This window comes from Ixodes scapularis, unplaced genomic scaffold (genome assembly GCF_016920785.2).
Source record: "Ixodes scapularis isolate PalLabHiFi unplaced genomic scaffold, ASM1692078v2 PGA_scaffold11__112_contigs__length_91849675, whole genome shotgun sequence".
Taxonomy (NCBI): Eukaryota; Metazoa; Arthropoda; class Arachnida; order Ixodida; family Ixodidae; genus Ixodes; species Ixodes scapularis.
In genome coordinates this window covers 3,173,166-3,191,644 of record NW_024609837.1, presented here as the reverse complement: position 1 = coordinate 3,191,644, position 18,479 = coordinate 3,173,166, and the positions used below count along the sequence as shown (strand labels likewise).

Sequence of the window (18,479 nt, the reverse complement as noted above, 5' to 3'; positions counted from 1 at the left end):
TACCCCTATTAAAGGCAATCAGGAACCAATGCGAGAGCAAGGAACACCGCCCTCATTAGCCGTACACTGCATTTTTCTTGTCCGTTATTCCACACCAAAACGAATAATTGCACCTTCATGATACGAGCGGGTTGGTGACCTCGACTACGAAAGAACGAAAGATAATATGGTAAAAGTAACATTCTTTTCAGAGAAAAAAGCATAGGGCGTAAAGGGAAATGGACGCTACAGTCTCCTTCACCTTTATAAGATTAACTCGGTTGTCAAACTTGCGACGAAGCACGAACCCCCTCTCTCCTCGAACGTTCGTGACGAGTTGATTAAAGCGCCACGCTAATTGCATACTGCGGCGCATCCTCCTAACCGCAGTTCAGACAGATGCCGCAGCATACGACAATGGTGCCGCTTCAGTCGACTGTTGAGGAACATAGAGGTTGGGGAGGGGGTCCTGCAAGCAAGGAGTTCGTCAACTGACAGCTTGTCATAGACATTATCACCGGAAGTGCTAAAAAAAGCCGCCATCATCGACCTCCTTGTGTCTTACTGAGATGCCGATGCGCCGAGATTGGCGATGTCGAGTTAAGGAAAAAACACTCCGTTCGTAACAAGAACAATCGTTTCTTGTATTTCGACAGCGGAAGCCCAGCTGCTCACAGCCCTGGAGGGCAGCCAGGTCCAGCTAGCGTGCGACATCACCGCCCCGGGACCCGGCGACTTCCCCGTCCGAATCCGCTGGTTCAAGGACTCCGGGCCGAACCCGGTGTACAGCGTCGAGGTGAACCCCAAGACGGGCAGCCTGTCGCAGATCCGCCAGAGCGCCCAGCTGACCAGCCTCCAAGGACGTGCCTACTTCTCGGTCATCCAGAGTCCGGCCGTGCTCAGCGTGGACCGGTTGAGGTACTCGGACAACGGCACCTACGTGTGCGCCGTGGACTTCAAGAAGGACTGGACGAGGAGGCTCACCACTCACCTCGTAGTCATCGGTGAGTGAATGCGAGAACTTTGGAAGCCACGGTAATGCCGCTCGCGCATCGTACAAAAGATATGGTGTTAGCTGCGGACACGACATACTGATCGTGTTCGATGCGTGTGTTCTTCTTTCCTATGTATGCATCAAGCATGCTTGTAGACAGTTCTTGTACGACCGATGCGATAGGACTGTCATACAATGAAGAAAAACCTCTCCGACAGTGCTTGCAGACCATGTTTTTGTATGCTGTATAAGCAGTGTAACCGCGGCTTGATACAACATACAAAAAAACAGCATGCAGACTCTGTCTGAGGCATTTTTCTTCGTTGTATACTAATCCTGCCACATTGGTCATAAAAAAAAACTGTTTGCAAACATGTTTTAAGCATATATCAGTCTGTATAGACCGCTTTCCAAAGTTACGTGCCGATTATTCGAAGGTCGGAACGTTCACAATGGTGGAACAACTGACATCGTGGAACGTGCGAGTCATTCCATAAGATAAGGAACGTTGGAGGTTGGCCAACGCTAGGAGCTGACGATCCAATCAAAAAGCGTCGAAAGTACAACGTCACTGTGTTCGTTACCTTATTCCGTGTGTGTGTTTTGAATTCAACAAAACGCATAAAGGATACCGTGACGTTGCGGTTTTAGTCCGCCATTGTAGAGGGAGTCCACAGCTTCCAACAGAGGGGGCAGTCTTTCAAAAAGGCTCTATCAAACGAACATGCTTCGACCATGGGGGCCTCTCCCATGGTCGAGGCATCACTCAACAGATAATTTTATCATAAGGTTTGCTGTGTGTTTTGTAGAATGGCCCCGAGTGGGTGTTGGTAAAGGCGGGCTTGCTTGTATAGTGCAGTGTGTTGGACGGTCACTTCACAACTTAAGCAACGCGAGGCGTGGCGAATTCAGAGTATCTCATAATGAGTCTGGCAGCCAATGAGGTTGTGGCAATAGCCGATAAGAGTGCAGAAGAACCAGACTTGTGCCCATCTGAAATACTCTACTCAAGATACTGTATTTCAAATACTTTTTGAAATATCTTGATATCTTGCAAATACTTTTGATCGATAGTATTTGATACTCTATTTTATTAACATTTCTGAGTATTTTGTACTCATTATCTGAAATACATTTTTGACATTTCGCCATGTTCCGACTTTTTCGGTATGGAGTGGCGTGGGCGTGGCATGAGCAAACGTGAACATTCTTTCGAGCAACCAAATCCCGTTGCTAGCTCCGATTAGCAACGGTGACTTTGATTGAGCTCGTGAAAACATCGCTTTTTTGCCGATTGTGACCCATATTTCAGCCCAAAGTTCGTACAATGAAGGTACTCCCCTCCCGTTCCTATAGGCGCCTTTTGTCTCTATAGAGTTTCTATAGAGAGTGTGTGGCCGATTGGTTACCGCGCTTGGCTCTAGCGCGGAGGCTCCGGGTTCGATTCCAGGGAGCCGACTCCTCTTTTATTTATTCTCTCAACTTGACATTCTCTTGAGTTCGAGAACCTTGTCGTCTGATCGAGTTTGCGAATGTTCTACGCGCCGAAGGTTCTACGCCGGATGTTCCAGAAACCCACGCGGGTACAAAAGATACTCGGAGTGGCGGCCCGGAGTCAGTCTCGCCCCAGCGCTCGATCCTGCTGTTTCGCCGACATCGACGCCTGCCACGCTAGCTTTTCTCTATTTGGTTTTGGGCACAAGTTCGCCCCTTTAAACGTTTAGTTTCTTCAGTTATTCGCCGCCTCATCATTTGTCATTCGTGACAATATCCGGCTCCTCATTGATGAACTGCATAAAATAGCCCTACGATACTTTTTTTTTTGTTTTGTGTTGTTGGGTGCTAATAAACCATTCTGGTAAACCAGATTTGCGCAGCTGTGTAATTGCCGTTGTTACTGATGTCGATACAAATAACGCAATGCGAAAGTATCATTGAAAGCGATGAAATTCCATTTCTAAGTTTTTGTAATGTACTCAAGATACTTTACAGTGAAAGTAACTTGAGTAGTATTTAAAATACTTTATGACGCAGGCATTTAGTAACTTAACTTAAATACTATTATCGATTATTTTGTCGAACACCGAGGAGAACCAATCACAAAGCAAAGGGGCGTGAACGTAATACGCGACGCTTTGTGATTCTTATAAGCCGACAATGACTGTAATATAATTTAAGTATACCAAGATTTCCGCTATCACTGTGCGTCGATTGTTCGTCTAGTATGAACAAGACGCGAAAGAGCTCCAATCGGAACGAAACACGCTCGCGCACCCACACGGTGTGTTTCGAGTTCAAACAAAATTAGAGTTCAACGCTGCCACCGATCGGCATTTCTCATCAGGAGCGGAATGTGGCGCCCGATTTCGGCGGAATGCCCTTTGATTAGATCGCCGAAATTCTCACGACTGGCGTTAAAAAAAAAAGGGGGGGGGGGGCGGGTACATCGATTTTAACGTGTCTTGAACCCCGTATAAAGTGGACGCTTGCAGAATGATACCGCTCCAAATCTATATTTGAGTGTGAAAATGGTAGCGCTCAGACTGCGTTCTTCGAACGCCGCTGATTGTGATATTAATGCCTTTTTTTCTTTCCTCTTAAACTCTGTTTAGAGAGCCAAGTAATCTTATTGGCGTTATTGACGAACGCAAAATTAAAGTATCATTGCGGGTGTTCTGAAAACCAAACTATGTGATTTCGAGTTTCCGTAATTGCGTCCCGCTATTCTTCGCTGCTCGCACACTCATCTTGACGTCAGTGCGAGCTTCATACTTTATATAATGCTCGTATGAACCTGCTATCAAGCGTATAGAGAAGATGGGAAAGTACACGACTCAAGAGATTTCGGACAGGCACGGCAGTAACGCCCAGCAAACTAGCAGCCCTTGGGATACAGAGAAATTAAGAATCAATCCGTTAGGCACCCAGAGAAGATAAGGCGGCATCCCTAAGCCACTTGCTAAAGGCGTCCAGTGGCATCAAAGAACACCGGAATACGGCGCGGGATGAATCTGCAAGCCCAAGACAAACCGACGACAGCAGAAGCCTGGGCTCACCCAAGAGGCGAAGAACAAGACCGAAGCGCTGTCCTGGATTCTGTGCTGGAGTTCATCAGAAAGCCGGGGATTCATTCATTTCTCTGATAGCACCAGAGTCATCCACCCCACAATAGAACCGCACAAACCCCCATCCCCTCGTCTCAGGGCACACAGCCCGTAAACGAGGATCCTCATTTTTGATGAAAAATACATGTTTTCAATCAATCAGTCAATCATTAATCAACTTGCTACCACCGTAAAAGGCAAGTATCGGTAGCGCAGCGGCAATATTAAGCTTTTTGTTGTAAAGACGTCTCGAATATAAATGTTTTCGATCGAGTTTATTTCCATGCAATAAGCTCCCGTTCAAAAGAAAGAAAGAAAAAAGCGTCTGAGTGTTTTTACCGAGAATACAGCGGCAAACTTCAAACACCCGTCACACAAAGCTGAAAAAAAGCCTGAAGATAATTGGCTCTTCCCTATTGAAAGGGCCCATAGTTAAATATGTTTTTGAATACTTTTTATGCGAAAGATTTTTGGTATCTTCAAATAGCTATTTTTGTTTTGCCGACAGATGAAAATGTATTTTTGTTGCGATTGGGGTATCAATCCGCTACAAGTAGAAACGTTATGGTCAGCTGTCATAAAAGACAATCACACTGACAAAATTCAGCCTGCTTATAGGCGCTAGAAAGAAATGCAAACGAACCACTGGACAAAAACTGGCGTTTTAGACAAGTCCACCATTTGACGCCTATGCGACTCATTTTTTTACCTATGAGGATTAGACCGGCGTTTAGGCAGAATTTTGTTTGCCTCCATCATTTTATGGAACAAGCTGACTGGGTTAATGAGTACAAGTCCCACCTTCATCAATTTGCGGAGAAATAAAACAGATTGTACTGTATCGTAGTGTACCTGTGTGTACGCGTATTTAAATGAAGGTATTAAGTACCTCAATAAATGAGGAAAAAGATCATGAAACTGGTGAAGATGATAGGAATGAGCTGTGACAAAGTTTGGCTTTGTCTGTGTTAAGTGGTAAGAGAAAGTTCGATGGAGGCCAAGCGTTTTGAAATACAGCTACCAATTATTAAACGTGAAGTTCACCTGATATTAGAAATAAAGCAGTGTAGGGTCGGTTGCCATCTGCCCCGCGATTTTGTGCAAAGTAAGTCACAGAGTGGGGGAGTATCAAGGTAGATGGTGTAGCTATTATACAAACTCCATGGAGGTGCTAGTAAAATAAAGTTTGATGATCGATTGCGGATAATGAATGAGGCGGGTGCAAAGATTTATAGCGATTCGTACATGATCAATGTTGATAAAAAATACAAAAATCAAATTGGAACACGCTCATTAAGAAATATGTTTATGAAAATAATTAAAGTAGTAGCAAAAGCAAAAGGCAAATTAATTTAAGTCCAAGTCACTTTAAACCATGGAAATAACAGTCAACACGCATGCGATTCTAGGAGAGATTTTTTATTTATTTATTTTTTTTTTGCTACTGTTTGAGATTAGAATGTGAGGACAAAAACGATCGGGGATAGGCTCCAAGAACTTGACTCACCGAGCGTGTTCAAAGGATGATGACACGCTTGAAAACTTGATTATCGAATGTCCTATCGGCATCTGCTGCTGTACCACCGCGAGGACAGCAGCAAGCTACAGCATTTTCCAGTCGTGACAGCACCAGACGAAAACTGCATAAACGAAGTACGTAAGGTGCTGCAAAAACACTAGTCAGAGTCGGGTTTCAGGCACCATGTAGGCATGATTTCTAGGCTTTATTTAAAGAAGGCTTAATCCCAGGTAGCACGACAGAGAAACGCCCTACTTGACTGAAGCTTGGTAGTCCTAGTGGCCCAACTTGGGCCTTGTCTCATTCAACATTGTCCTATATGCTTCTATTCTCTGGACTGTTTTAGGTAAGTATTATTTTTTTTCAACTGTATTGAAATTTTGAATAAACCACCGGGTAGTGTAAGAGAGCTTGGACTAGGAAACTTTATTTGCGATATTAACAGCGTATTGTGAAATATGTTCGATGTTTATGTTGTGCTGTGTGTATTCACTTTTAAGGGTAGTAATGCTGTTGAAATAGCGCTCTTATGCCGTTGTATGTGTTATATGTGCAGAAGTCTCTATGGACCTTGCCTTTGCATTGAGGGCGATATTGTTTTGTGATCCACCCCTGCTATGACCTCGTATAAGGTTGCAGCTAGTAATTCGAAATAAAATAAATAAACAAAACGGTTGTGCTCAAAGGAAACAGTGCCAGTGTTTTTGATTGGCGTTTCTATGACTTTGTTTTTTTGGCTCATCCTCATGATTGTTAAAGTGCATGACTTGAGCCAGAGATCCCACGTATGAGTCGAAGAACCTACAAGTAAGCCTAAATCCTGCACTTGTTTGGCAGTTTAGGCCGAAGTTATCTTAACTCTGGCACTTATTTGGCGACTTAGGCTCAAAAGATGCCAGATGACAATCAAACGAGCAACACTGAAGCTTTGGCAATTGCTTGGCAAACTAAATACCCAGACTCCGTCCAAAGCACAATGAAGGTCAAGTTTGGCTACTTTGGCTTCTTCGCGCTTTTTAATACCCTACACTCCCCCCTCCCCCCCCCCCCCCCCAAAAAAAAAAAAAAAGAAAAGAAAACGTATTTTTGCCGACACAATTGTGTGCTATTGGGGTCATTCATATGTTAGATGCATCGCGGACGAGTGTTCGTTAAGTTATTTTAAGAGCGTGCTGCTCTGTCAACAAGCTTTTTGATGCCAAGAAAAAAATTTATGCGAGAAAAGAAAGGAAAGGAAGCGCGGAGATTTTAACTGTTTTACGGCGCCCTATAGATTGCGCCAGTATGTTTTCTCGTCGCAAGAGATCCCAAGAGGTCTTATCGCACTCGGTCGTCAGCCGTCATAAGTGTGTGAAGCAGCCTTTGGGAAAAAATGGTCGCTCCCTACTACGGCATTGCTCTTTCAATGCATGGTTTAGGCCGGGTCCCGCTGGAACAAGCGCAGCCGATGAACAAGCACGACTTTCCTAGAAGTGTGACGAGCACTGGACATAATGCGCATTTAATGGACACGGAGAAGGAAGAGAAGTAGCTTTCTCTTTATACTTCTTGTATACATCAAACGTCTTTTGTTAAGTCAGCGCTCGGCATTTCTTCTCCTTGGGGGATCGGTGGCCGGATGACGCGTGGGACGGAAGCCCGCTGTGCAGAACCACAGGGATCCTGGGTTCGAGCCGCACCCCTGCCCGTTTCGATCTGGATGAGCATCGTACCGGCGTGCGGTCGTGTATCACCACTACTGCGTGATGCACGTTAAAGAGCCCGGGCTAGCGGTTGCACCCCACTGGCTAAATTTCTCATCTACAGGGTGTAACAATGTCGCCCTACTCTACTGGTTTTCACCTCAAGAACCGTGGTAAAGAAAGGCCGGCTCGTGACGAAGAATTATTGATTTTATTGTTTATTTATTTATTTATTTGAAAATATTGCCAGTATCAAGAGGGACCTTACAAAAAAAGGTCAGACAATACGAGAAACTTGCATGAATCATAATTGACACTTGAAAGTCAGAACATACTCATAAATGTTATTGAAGGGTGTCTAAAAAGGAACAAATCAGAATTGATCTCTATAACAAACATACAAAAAAATACACAGCAGGCCAGTGCTGGTTATAAAATTAAAAAAAAAAAGAATGCAATCTTGCACCACTCATCTCTGTGTGACAAAGGATTTGGATGTGCTGGGAATTGGGTTGTTAGGGCGAAGGCTTTGTATGTCTCATCGTTCAGTCGACCTTGAAAGCCCTTGAATCGTCGACGACATGAAAACGACGAAAACACACTAAAAGTGCTTCAAACGTCCGTCTTCAGAGAGCGCGCTGTCTTCGGAGGTTCGCTGTCACGTTTACGTGACCACTCAGGCGAATCAGAGGCAATCAAAATAAGAAAGATGGCAAAGCGAATTAAGAGGAATCAAAGTGAATTAAGTAAATCATGGGTGTTTGTCTTCAATGCATCGGCGCTTGAACTTTCGGTTTCAAGTCGTCTTCGGGATAATATAAGAGACCCTGTGGCTTTTTTTTTTTTTTTTTTGCGCTGCTAGTGATGGAATGATTAAGTTAGTTTTATTCTCTGATGACTAAGAGAAAAAAAGAGTACCGAAAACAGTCGTTTTTAAAGGAATATTTAGACAAGCTGGTACTGTGTTTACGGTAAGATAAGATGAGATAAATGTATTTTATTACAGAAAAAGCTCTCATACAATCCTTCCCGTTTAAGCGTATGTACGGTTTTATGCGGGACATGGCAGTACAGTCATTTTCATCATGTATATACAAATGACGGTTAAATATAAGTAAAACATGAAAGAAATATTCAAAAGAACACAGTCAACAACGAAATTCGCGCCCAAGTAGAAAATTCATTTGTTAAGTAACACCCTATTCGACAATAACAATCACTCAATGGTTACAAAAGGAACATTGCACATTTAAACATATAATGGCAAGAATCCACAAGTATATAACGAGATAAACTCGGTAGAAAAAAGCTCAGCTCTTACGCAATACCTCATTGTTCAGCATTTCAGTTCGACAGAAAACATCACTCTTTCATTTTTTTTTTATACGTCTGCCTCTTAGATGACAGGCTTAAGATGTCTTTAGGCAAGCTATTAAATATTGCACGAACATAATAGTTTCTTTTTTTTTTCGTATTCTGGATATATTTTTTGGAATTGCATAGGTTTCTGTGTGCCGGATTGTTTTTATCCTGTCGGGTATTTCTTTCAATTCCTTCGAAAAATAATGGCTGGTTAAAACGACAAATTGAAAAACATTTTCAAACAATATTAGTCCGATCGCATTCTCCTTTTTCTTGGTTTCATTCAGTTCATGTTTCGACCCATGCACTAGATTGTTAACACACCTATTAATGATACCATCAATTGCCTCGTTCCTCTAGTATTAGGATGCGAAACATACTCGGATTTATCCATTTTGAAGCATTTTGAAGAAGCCAGTACAAGGATGTTAGCCTAAGCTGTTTAGCTCTGCTAGCTAAAATTAAAATATATGTTTTTCCAAGAAGTTAATTTGGTGAGTCCGCGCGCCTGAATTTATTGCATATAAACCTTATTTACCTACGTTCCATTTTCTCCAGTTTAGATATGTTGGCTTTTGTGTGAGGGAACGAACCAAACAATATTAGCGTATTCTAGTGTGGGCCTAACTAGACTAGTGTAAGTCAGTAAGCTTGTGGCTGTCGTGGCCAGTTTAAGTAATCGTTTCAAGTACATGAGTCTTTTGAAGGCTCGTGCTGTTACATAAGCGACATGACAATTCCAACGTTAGTCTGAGGTGATTATTAGACCCAAATATTTACGTTGATCAACCCGTGAAAGTGTTAATTTACTTAGGCCGTACATAAATTGAGAAATCGAATTTTTTCTTTGTTACTGACACGCAAAAAAATTGTTAACTTACAGAGTCATTCGGCAGTCAGAGCACCAGTCATTTACCAGTGGAAGTGCGTTATTTAAAACTCTACGATTATCAAATGAGTTTATTTTTCGGTATATTTTACAGTCGTCGGCGAACAGACGAATATTAAGAGGTATGTTGTAAGTTATATCATTTATGGAGAGAAGGAAGAAAACTGGGGCCAGGATCGAGCCCTGTGGGACACTGGAAATAACTATGACGGTCTTTGATTCCTCTTGCTCATATAGGACGAATTAAGAACGAGTAGTTAGAATTGTAAGCAGTGATTAACTGCAGGTGAGCTGGTAATAAATCGACATCTTGTAGACCCTGAGATTGGGAAGAATAAAAAAACGTTCGTTTTTTTATTGTTCCCCCTCGCAGGGTCTACAAGATGTAGACAGGTAGTTTTAGTTTAGTAAGTAATAGGGGTGGGCGTCAATTGAAAGTTTTAACCCGATTAATCGTCACCCTTTAATCGATTAATTAATCGAACAATCGGTCTCGCTCATTTCTATGTATAATATTAAAACAAGTTTGGAATCATATTTTTCGTTTGCCTTTGCTGAATACGTGAAAGCAGCACAATATAGAACTTGGATTATGAATCAACCTGTAGTTAAGAATAGTTGAAAGAGACTCACAAATTTTTACTTCGGCTGCATGAGACGAAGGAGTTCGTAGACATTCTCCGGCAAGAGCGACATCCTCTGGTTGTTTACAATAGCAGTAAAAGTTTCTTTTTGGTTCTTAGTACTTCTCTGATGACGATGGTCCTCGGCGTCTCCTGTTGGTGAAGCTGAATCCAGGAGCCATTAGATGACTGACGTTTTCCAGGTGTTTATTAGTCCGAATAATTACTGACTCTGTACGTTCGTTACAGAAAGTCAGGGACCCGGCATCATTGCTGCGCGCCTCCAAGTCTGCGTGCGCGCCCAGCTCATACGCCAAAATCGTCCTTCTCTCGCCCGACACGGGCTCTGTAGGAAAGGTCCTTCTCTCCCTCTGGCCAGGACCGACCAATATTTTAAACCCGAAAAAGATCACGTGGTATACACCTGTCCAATAAATGTCCGACAGCAAATACAACACCCCGTCAGTTCTCCAACCGCCAGAACCAAATTCCTTGTCTAATCGGCCCGTGCATTGTTCGCCGCCTGGCTGGCGCCTGGGCGCCGACTGCCCGGATCGGGTAACACGCGCGCTCCGAAGACTCAGGCCGGCGGCGTCGGGAGCAAAAACAAATAATAAAAGAGCACACCCCCGCCGGCGCGGCAGCCACATCATAAGCCGCGTTTACATGAATGCGACTTATTCCCATCGAATCCAGTTGTAGTATTCAATGCGGTCATGTAAACGGCATAATGCGCAAAGAAAGCGCATCGTATTCAAGTCGCTAGACAGAGGTGGATCGAGGTGGCGAGTGCGCATTCATTCAGTCCATGTAAACGGAGGTCGCATCGCGTTTTGAAACGGGGAGGAATATGGCAAGGCACTTGCTGCGGGAGCTAGTGAACAGCCGAGGACATGGCGGTTGCCAACCTCGTCGGCGGCGCGGAGAGCGGTCCCGTGTGGTCGTCCGCAATTTTTTCCCGAGAACAAAGGTGAGCTTTCATTGCCATCATAAGTAAGCGGAATATAGCGGAGCTGCTCGGTGAGGGCGGCCCCCGTCCAAGCCTTGCGAAGTACGACTTGCGCGTCCGAAGGGGTCCCAAAGGCTTCGGCGCAAGCACGAACGATACCGAGAGCTCCGAGCACTGTAGAGCACATGATAGCGCAGAACGAGGAGCTCCTACCTCGATGCCGTTCCTGGCTGCGCAGGAGCCTTTCGGACTCGGGGTCCGGTTGGTCCGGTCGCGATCGGCGAGGTCTGGCGCGGCGAAGCGCGGAGGCTTCCTCAAAGCATGCGCACACACGTCGCCTCTGGTCCAGAGTGACCCGGCGGCCCGGCCTGGAGCCGCAAACGCTTGGGTTTTGATGTTTCTTCTGTCTCGAAACTTCTACCACAGCACCGAAGACAGCGGGCACTGAACGCCTCGAAAGGCCTCCACGTGCGATATTACCGGAAAATGTGATGCGGCTGGTGCCGAAACTGCATAACTTCGAGCTTTGACACGGCGTGACGCCACCTTCGCGTGCTTGGTGCGCATTCATGTAAACGTTGCCGCGTAGGCTTCGTTCGAAGATCGAGTGGAGTCGATGCGCTGAAGTCGCTTTCATGTAAACTAGGCTATATGCGCCATGCGCTCCGAACACTCGAGCCGAATGCGTCGGGAGCAAAAACAAATAATAAAAGAACACACACCCGCCGGCGAAGCAGCCGCAACATGCACACTATTTACCGCAGCCTTACAATAGCCTCCGCTGCGCTAAATGGACACTCGGATGGCATTGAAGTGGCCAGGACACGTGTGACCTTTTGCACCTTTCTGGAGTTACAAATCTTACCCCTTCAGTTTATGTCATTCAAAAATTTGACTTAAAGTTTGCCCTTCATACGGGTGTACTCGTCCGGGTTTCCGTGATGAAAGCGTTCGACTTTTACTTTCGTTTGGTTAGTCAAAAATTTACCGATTCACCGGTAAAAAACATATAATCGCGATTAAAGCATTATTCGATTTATTAGTAGGTTAATCGATCAATTGTCCAGCTCTACTATAATTAATTTGCTGTGTGAGACGCGGTCGAAAGCTGATGAGGAAAGAGAAGGCGCTTGTGCTCAAGAATTGTTATATGCTTCAGTATAATATGTCCTAGTAGTTTGCAGCAAGTACATGTGAAGGAAATCGGCCTGTAGTTGGAAGGATTGGCATTGTAGCCCGTTTTATATATGAGACTGACCTTGCGTTTATTCCATTCAATGGGCACCTGACAAGTGTTAAGAGACTCGCTAAAATTATGCACAAATATTTACTCATCCATTCAGCATACCGTTTTAAGTTGCTAGGTATATTATCAAGACCGCTTTCTTTCTCCGCTTCAAGGTTGAGCAAGAGGTGAGAATTCCCTCTTCATTTATGAGCAAGGGCTTCAAGACGTTGGCTTTAGGATCGAGGTTGCAAAGTCGTACATTACCTCTTGTGAAAACAGGTTGAAAGTAATTATTGCGCTCATTTGCTATTCTACTTAAATCTTCGAAGGCTAAATCAGGACGATTTATTTTAGCGGTTTACATAGTTCCCAAACTTCTTGAGAGCATTTAAATAAAAAACAAAAAACAAAAAAACACTGAAGGGTAAACATTAAAATATATAGTGTTGACTTGATTTATTTTTATTTTTTAAAATTTTATGAGCTCAGAAAGTACAAGTCTGCCCCCTTTGCCTTCCTTACCTTTTAGCGATTTCAGTTCTTTTTTTTTTTAATTTTACGCTTTGTGTGATTGATTTCTCGATTGATTCATGGATTATGATTTTTTATTGACTTTTGTCTTAGGTAAAGGACTAACATTCGGAATAAATGTGCGATAACACACTTACATCATCAGCACTGTTAAAGGTCAGTACAGTAAATTTTGAAGAAAGATGGCGGAGTGTTTCTTGAACAAGGATAAAACAAACAATCATTTTATGATCGGATTTGCCCTCAAGAACATCAACTTGGACATTTCTCTCTGTTATGTGGAGAATTAAGTTACGTCTAGGCGCAGTTTAGATTAAATACATGTTATCTTATCAAGACATACACGTGTCAAACGCCAAGCAACGCTTATTCCACCGACAGCAAAATCTTGTAAAAACTACTTCGCGCTGCTCATGTATAATGCGCAAAACTCGTTTTTGACTTGTTGAGGGGCAAACGAGTATAGCAGACTAAACCTCCTCTGCCTGAACAACAAACGACGAATTTCTTCTTGCCTTCTCCCTCTACTTTTTCTTATCCATTTGCGCTGTGTTCGTTTCAAAATGTTTAGCCAACTACCCCACGAGTGCACTTTGATCACCATACAACGTGTCCCCAATAACCATTAACCCTCGCGGCTTGTGTTAGGAGAAGGGGAGGGGGGCGGGGCATGTGGTACTTGCGCGTGCGCGTTTAGTTAGTGCCAAATGAACAGCTTCTATTGATCAAAAAAGGGGGGGGGGGAACTAGAGGTTTGCGCACCATGTAGACGTCGACCCCTCGCCGCCCCCTGCCCACAATGGAACCACGCCACGCTTGTCCGCTAGTAATGCGGCCGCGGCGATGGTGTGATAATTACTTATCCATTGTGGCCATCGTAATGAGCTCGGCGGGCGGAACAAAACTGCCGCGGGGAGTTACGTACACTATATTCAGTTTAAAGGGATACTTAACCAAGCATTTGAGTGTACATAATAAGTGGCGCACAACCTTTCCACGATCCAGGAGCTGCCGGTGTGCGGGAGCACACGCAGCGAAATTGATGTCATAGCTCCTCCGTTCACGCTTAAGATAACAGTGAAATGTAAGAGCTCTGGGCAAGAGGCGAAGAAAGACAGGAGTTTCATCTCCACAAGTGAAAGCTACGGGCTTGTTAGACCAGTTATCCGCTTGCCTTTTTACACCAGGCCCTACTGTGATGATGAAACAACCGTAATGTCCAAGTCACTGGGGCAAGTGTTCGCAGCACACAGCATGGCAAGCAGTGCAAGGGGTAGCTTCTCGAAGTAATCCATTAGTGATGATTGTTGCGGTGTTTTGGTCCTTATAGTCGTTTCGGTTGCATGCGAACGCAACCGTTGCAAATATGTGAACCACACTTTAAGCGTGAACGGAGGACTAAGACTTAAATTTTGTTGCTCGTACTCGCGCACACCCGCGGCTGCTGGCTCGTGGAAAGATCGTGCGCCACATGTTACAGACACTGAAATGTTTGGTCCACCACCCCTTTCACCTTGCGTAGCCTTACGATGAACCACGGCAGACGCTATAGACGCTTTGCAGCAGCTGTGCATGGGCACCGCCATAACTGACCTTTAATTTTTGTTTCCCCTTATTACGCTTAGTTCACTTCATTATTACGGTAGCAGGCTAGGTTATTGAAATCTTAGGTTTTATTCTACCTTTCTCCCCAGCATTGGCTTTTGTGGAGGCTCGTCCACACCAATTTCAGTGCCTCGGTATCTCGGTGAAACAAGAGAAGGTCAGCAATGGCGGCTGTATTCTGGCGCGTGTGTAAAGCGTCTATAAGCCACCGAAGTTAATCATATGCCATGGGAGTGTCACGTGAGCTTCGGAAGGAGAGCAGGGATGCTCGTGGAGTGGGTAGTAACGCGATATATCTATAGCGCTGCATTGGCTAGGATTGGCCGTAGTGACCGCAGCGGTCCATCTTAAGTCGAAACCGGGTATAGATGTTCTGGATGTATGGGACTATAGGAACTATTCACTGACGGCCATGGCTGTGTGCACGACCGCTGAGCGCGTTTCTGATGGCGACCTTCCACAGTTCTTTTGTCACGTGCATTCCGCACCCTCAAGATTGCCGGTCTTAGCAGCCTATTAATGTAGGCTCGTTCAGAGCATGCGCTATAGACATCACCCACAAATATGGCGCCCAGTGAATACTCCTTATAGAGGGGCAAGAGGGGAGCGAGACGCCGACGTATGTCAAGAGGTGGTTCGCAGTTAAGATGTTGCGGAAGGGTCGCTTTTCATGCGTGTTTTCACAGGTACGCTCTAAAAAACGCCCGTGCGTATACTTTCCCGCACAACACTCGGAGAGCCAATCACCGCGACTTACGGAGGCAGCTCAGCGAATGACGATGCCGAAGCCTATGTTTAGACCAAAAAACGCAGTCTGAGTTGTGACATTAAGCAATGCAAGCGTGACGTTTTGCATTGCTTAATGTCACAACTCAGGCTGCGTTTTTTGTTCTAAACATATGTTTCAGCATCGTCATTTGCTGAGCTGCTTCCGTAAGTTGTGGTGATTGGCTCTCCGAGTGTTGTGCGGGAAAGTAGCCGCACGGGTTTTTTTTAGAGTGTAGCCTGGGTATTGTGCGGCAGTTGGGAACTAAGCGGCCGTACACGCGAGGAAACTTCAAGGATTAGAAAATCGTTTTTCGGTAGAAGAACGTTTTACTTTCAGATGGTGGGTTACTTGTAAGGTACGCCAAATCGTCGAATGTAGGAAATACATTCCCAGGAAGTACAGAGGTTTGAGACAAACGCCTAAATAAAATAGATGGCGATCGGGACGTGGTGGGGATGGAATGCCATTAAGCGAAATCGGAATTGTGTGGCCTAGGACCACTCGCCTGTGACAATGGCGACGGACAGAAAAAGAAAAGGTTCGTGTTCATTATAGGCTTGTTCAGAGAGGTTTGAAAAAAAGTTACTTGAGATTGCTGATGCTTCTATAAGGCTCTTTTTCAAGTTTCGCTTGCCTGCTTCAAGAATCTCTGTGTTTCTTTAGATATGCTCCAAAATGGGCTTCTGTCACATCCGGCCGCTCGACCTTCCCAGTTTTGGGCTCTTATTTGGTGACATTTTTGGAGACAGTTGTTTCAGCTGTCTGGTGTCTCCTGCGCTCACCTTGATTGCCTTCAGGCAGTGAAGTGTTACATAATCTGCCCCTATGCTCCCTCTTTTAAATGTATCCATTAAAGTAAGAAGCAGAGCCGCGTGAACCTAGTTTAGCAGAATGTTTTTGTTTGAACGAGACCACGTGCATAGGAGGCACTTTCCAAAGTCAGGCGCTCGTGCCCATGCCGTTGTCTGCACTGCAGATTTTTTGTGAGGTGAAGTATATACACTTTTTCTACAGGGGCGCAGCCATCTTGTATGTAGTCACTTCTAGTAGGCGGTAAAACAACGTTTTGATCTCTCCACGCCAATGGATGGTGTTTACAAAAAGATGCGTGATTGTCACACATTCTCGTTTTGCCTCGCCTATATTGTCGCGCATATTCCAGGTTGAAATGTATTTTCCCTTTTTTTTTTGTCCCGCATACCAGATACGGAACCCACGTAACTGTGAACGGCAGGAACCATGAAAGGGCTTTAGACATAGAGCATTCCCAAAATTCAGTACCATCTGGTGGCTAATAAGAAGTTAAATTTTTGCAATACCGATGGCGGTAATGACCTTGAATTTTATCGGACTCCGTCACGTTCGCAAGTCTATAGGGAGTATTCACTGGCGGCCATATCCGTGTGCGCTGCTGCTGAGCGCGTGCTGACGGCGAGCTTCCCCAGTCCTTTTGGAGCGTGCATTTAGCACCATCAAGGTAGCCGGTCAATTAGCAGGCAATTAATGTGAGCTCGTTCTGGGCATGCGCTCTAAACATCGCCCTCAAATATGGCGTCCAGTGAATACCTCCTATAGCAGGCGAGGAAATGTCCACTGTACTGTTCTTTCTAAACAACTTTCAGTTTCGATGGTGACAAAGATACCAGGGGTCAGAATGACGCTTCAACCCACATAAATCCCTCGATCAAATTGTAGACACCGAAGGGCTTTAGAGTCGATTGTGTGCCTCCCACAGGTTGACTGAATGTGTGTTAGAAATGAACGATTATGAAGATAATGTGTTCGATTCCTGCGTCACATCGTACGTACTAACTACTCGAATGTTTCGGTTAGTGTGCCTCACTTTCGGCAATTGCAAGCATGGCAGCTCAGTGGTTCTCCATGCGTGCAAGCATGTGCAGCGCACGCGTGAACGTAGCTTTGGCAAGCTTGCCCTTGCACGTGCTCGCCCGCACGAGCACATACATGGCGGCATCCAGATGCCCATCAAGCAACGTTGCTAGAACAACGCAGTTGGAAAACTGCCATAGAGCCTGCTTTGAAAAGCTGAGTCCTTAAAAAAATGCAAAAATACATTTCTTATGCGCCCTTCAAAGGGCCTCTAAAAAAGACCTCTAAAAAGAAAAAAAATGTTTTTTTTTAACAATCTGGTTGGGAAACGCGTGTCAAGAAATAAATTTTGCACAAAAAAAATTTAGGGCAATATTGACGGCGCGAGATTTATTTAAAGTTCTGCCCGCCAAGTCCGTGACGTCACGGGTCATTCCGGAATGACCATCTCGATCGTGAAGGCGAAGCCGATCCACCGTTTCTCCACGTGCCCGAAATGCTGAGAGACAAAACAAGTGAAAAGGAGGTGACGGCCGAATAAATCACGCCTCGCGCCGTCAATATTGCTCCAAATTTTGTTTTTCGCGTAAAATTAATTTTTTTTTTTGACACGCGTGTCCCGATTCCCTACCAGACTGTTAAAGACATTTCTTTTTTAGGTTTTTTTTTAAAAGTGGGACGAAATAGCGTTATCGGGCACCGTTCGCAAGGTCTTTTTATATAAACCCGCGCTCGTTCCAAAGCCGTGCAAGTGTGTGTGTGGGCTAGTCGGTAGCGTCACGTCTCACGTGACGTCACACGTGACTGTGACGCCGTGGCCCTGTCGACCCGCTAAATTTGGCGGAAAATTTACCAGCCAAATAGTCGACGTCACACGCGACCTCACGTGTGACGTCACGAGGATGATGTTTGACGTCACCAGAGACATGCCGGGATTTTTTCGTCCCGCGGTCACGGACGCCGGCTTTTCTGCCGGGAGAGCTCCTAAACGTTACCGCGTTAATACACAAGGGACACAAATGGCTAACCGCTCTTATTAAATTCACTCATAGAAAATCGAATTTGTGAATGATGAGCACGCCGGAAAAGCAGTTTTGGTGCAGACGGTACTCCAACCACAGATCAAGTCTGCTAGCCCCATTTCCTTTCGGGGCATTGTCATATGTATGCAACAACTCGGAATGTATCCAATCAGAGGTGTTCTGCACGAACACGTGGCACCCTGTAGTAGACGAGCGGCACGTTGTTGGCACGCAGTGTGTGCCGAAAAAGAAATTACCTTACTTTCGCGGTGTTTTTCGGCGGCTATTTGCCTTATCTATAGCAAAACAAGATAATTGCGTCGCCCGACTCGGTTTGTCGGTGTATTTCGCCGAGTTTTGTCGCGAACTTCAGTCCCACCGACGGAACAGTTG

General features: G+C 44.9%; 1 protein-coding gene across 1 annotated transcript in view; it reads left to right on the top strand.

Moving 5' to 3' along the window:
• Positions 1 to 396: 396 nt before the first annotated feature.
• The window catches only part of LOC8043173 (hemicentin-1), a 55,580-nt gene continuing 37,497 nt past the window's right edge, over positions 397 to 18,479 (top strand). The window contains exons 1-2 of the mRNA XM_040502037.1: positions 397 to 433; positions 636 to 983. Coding sequence (XP_040357971.1) covers positions 397 to 433; positions 636 to 983 — 385 coding nt within the window. The remainder of the gene's footprint in view (positions 434 to 635; positions 984 to 18,479) is intronic.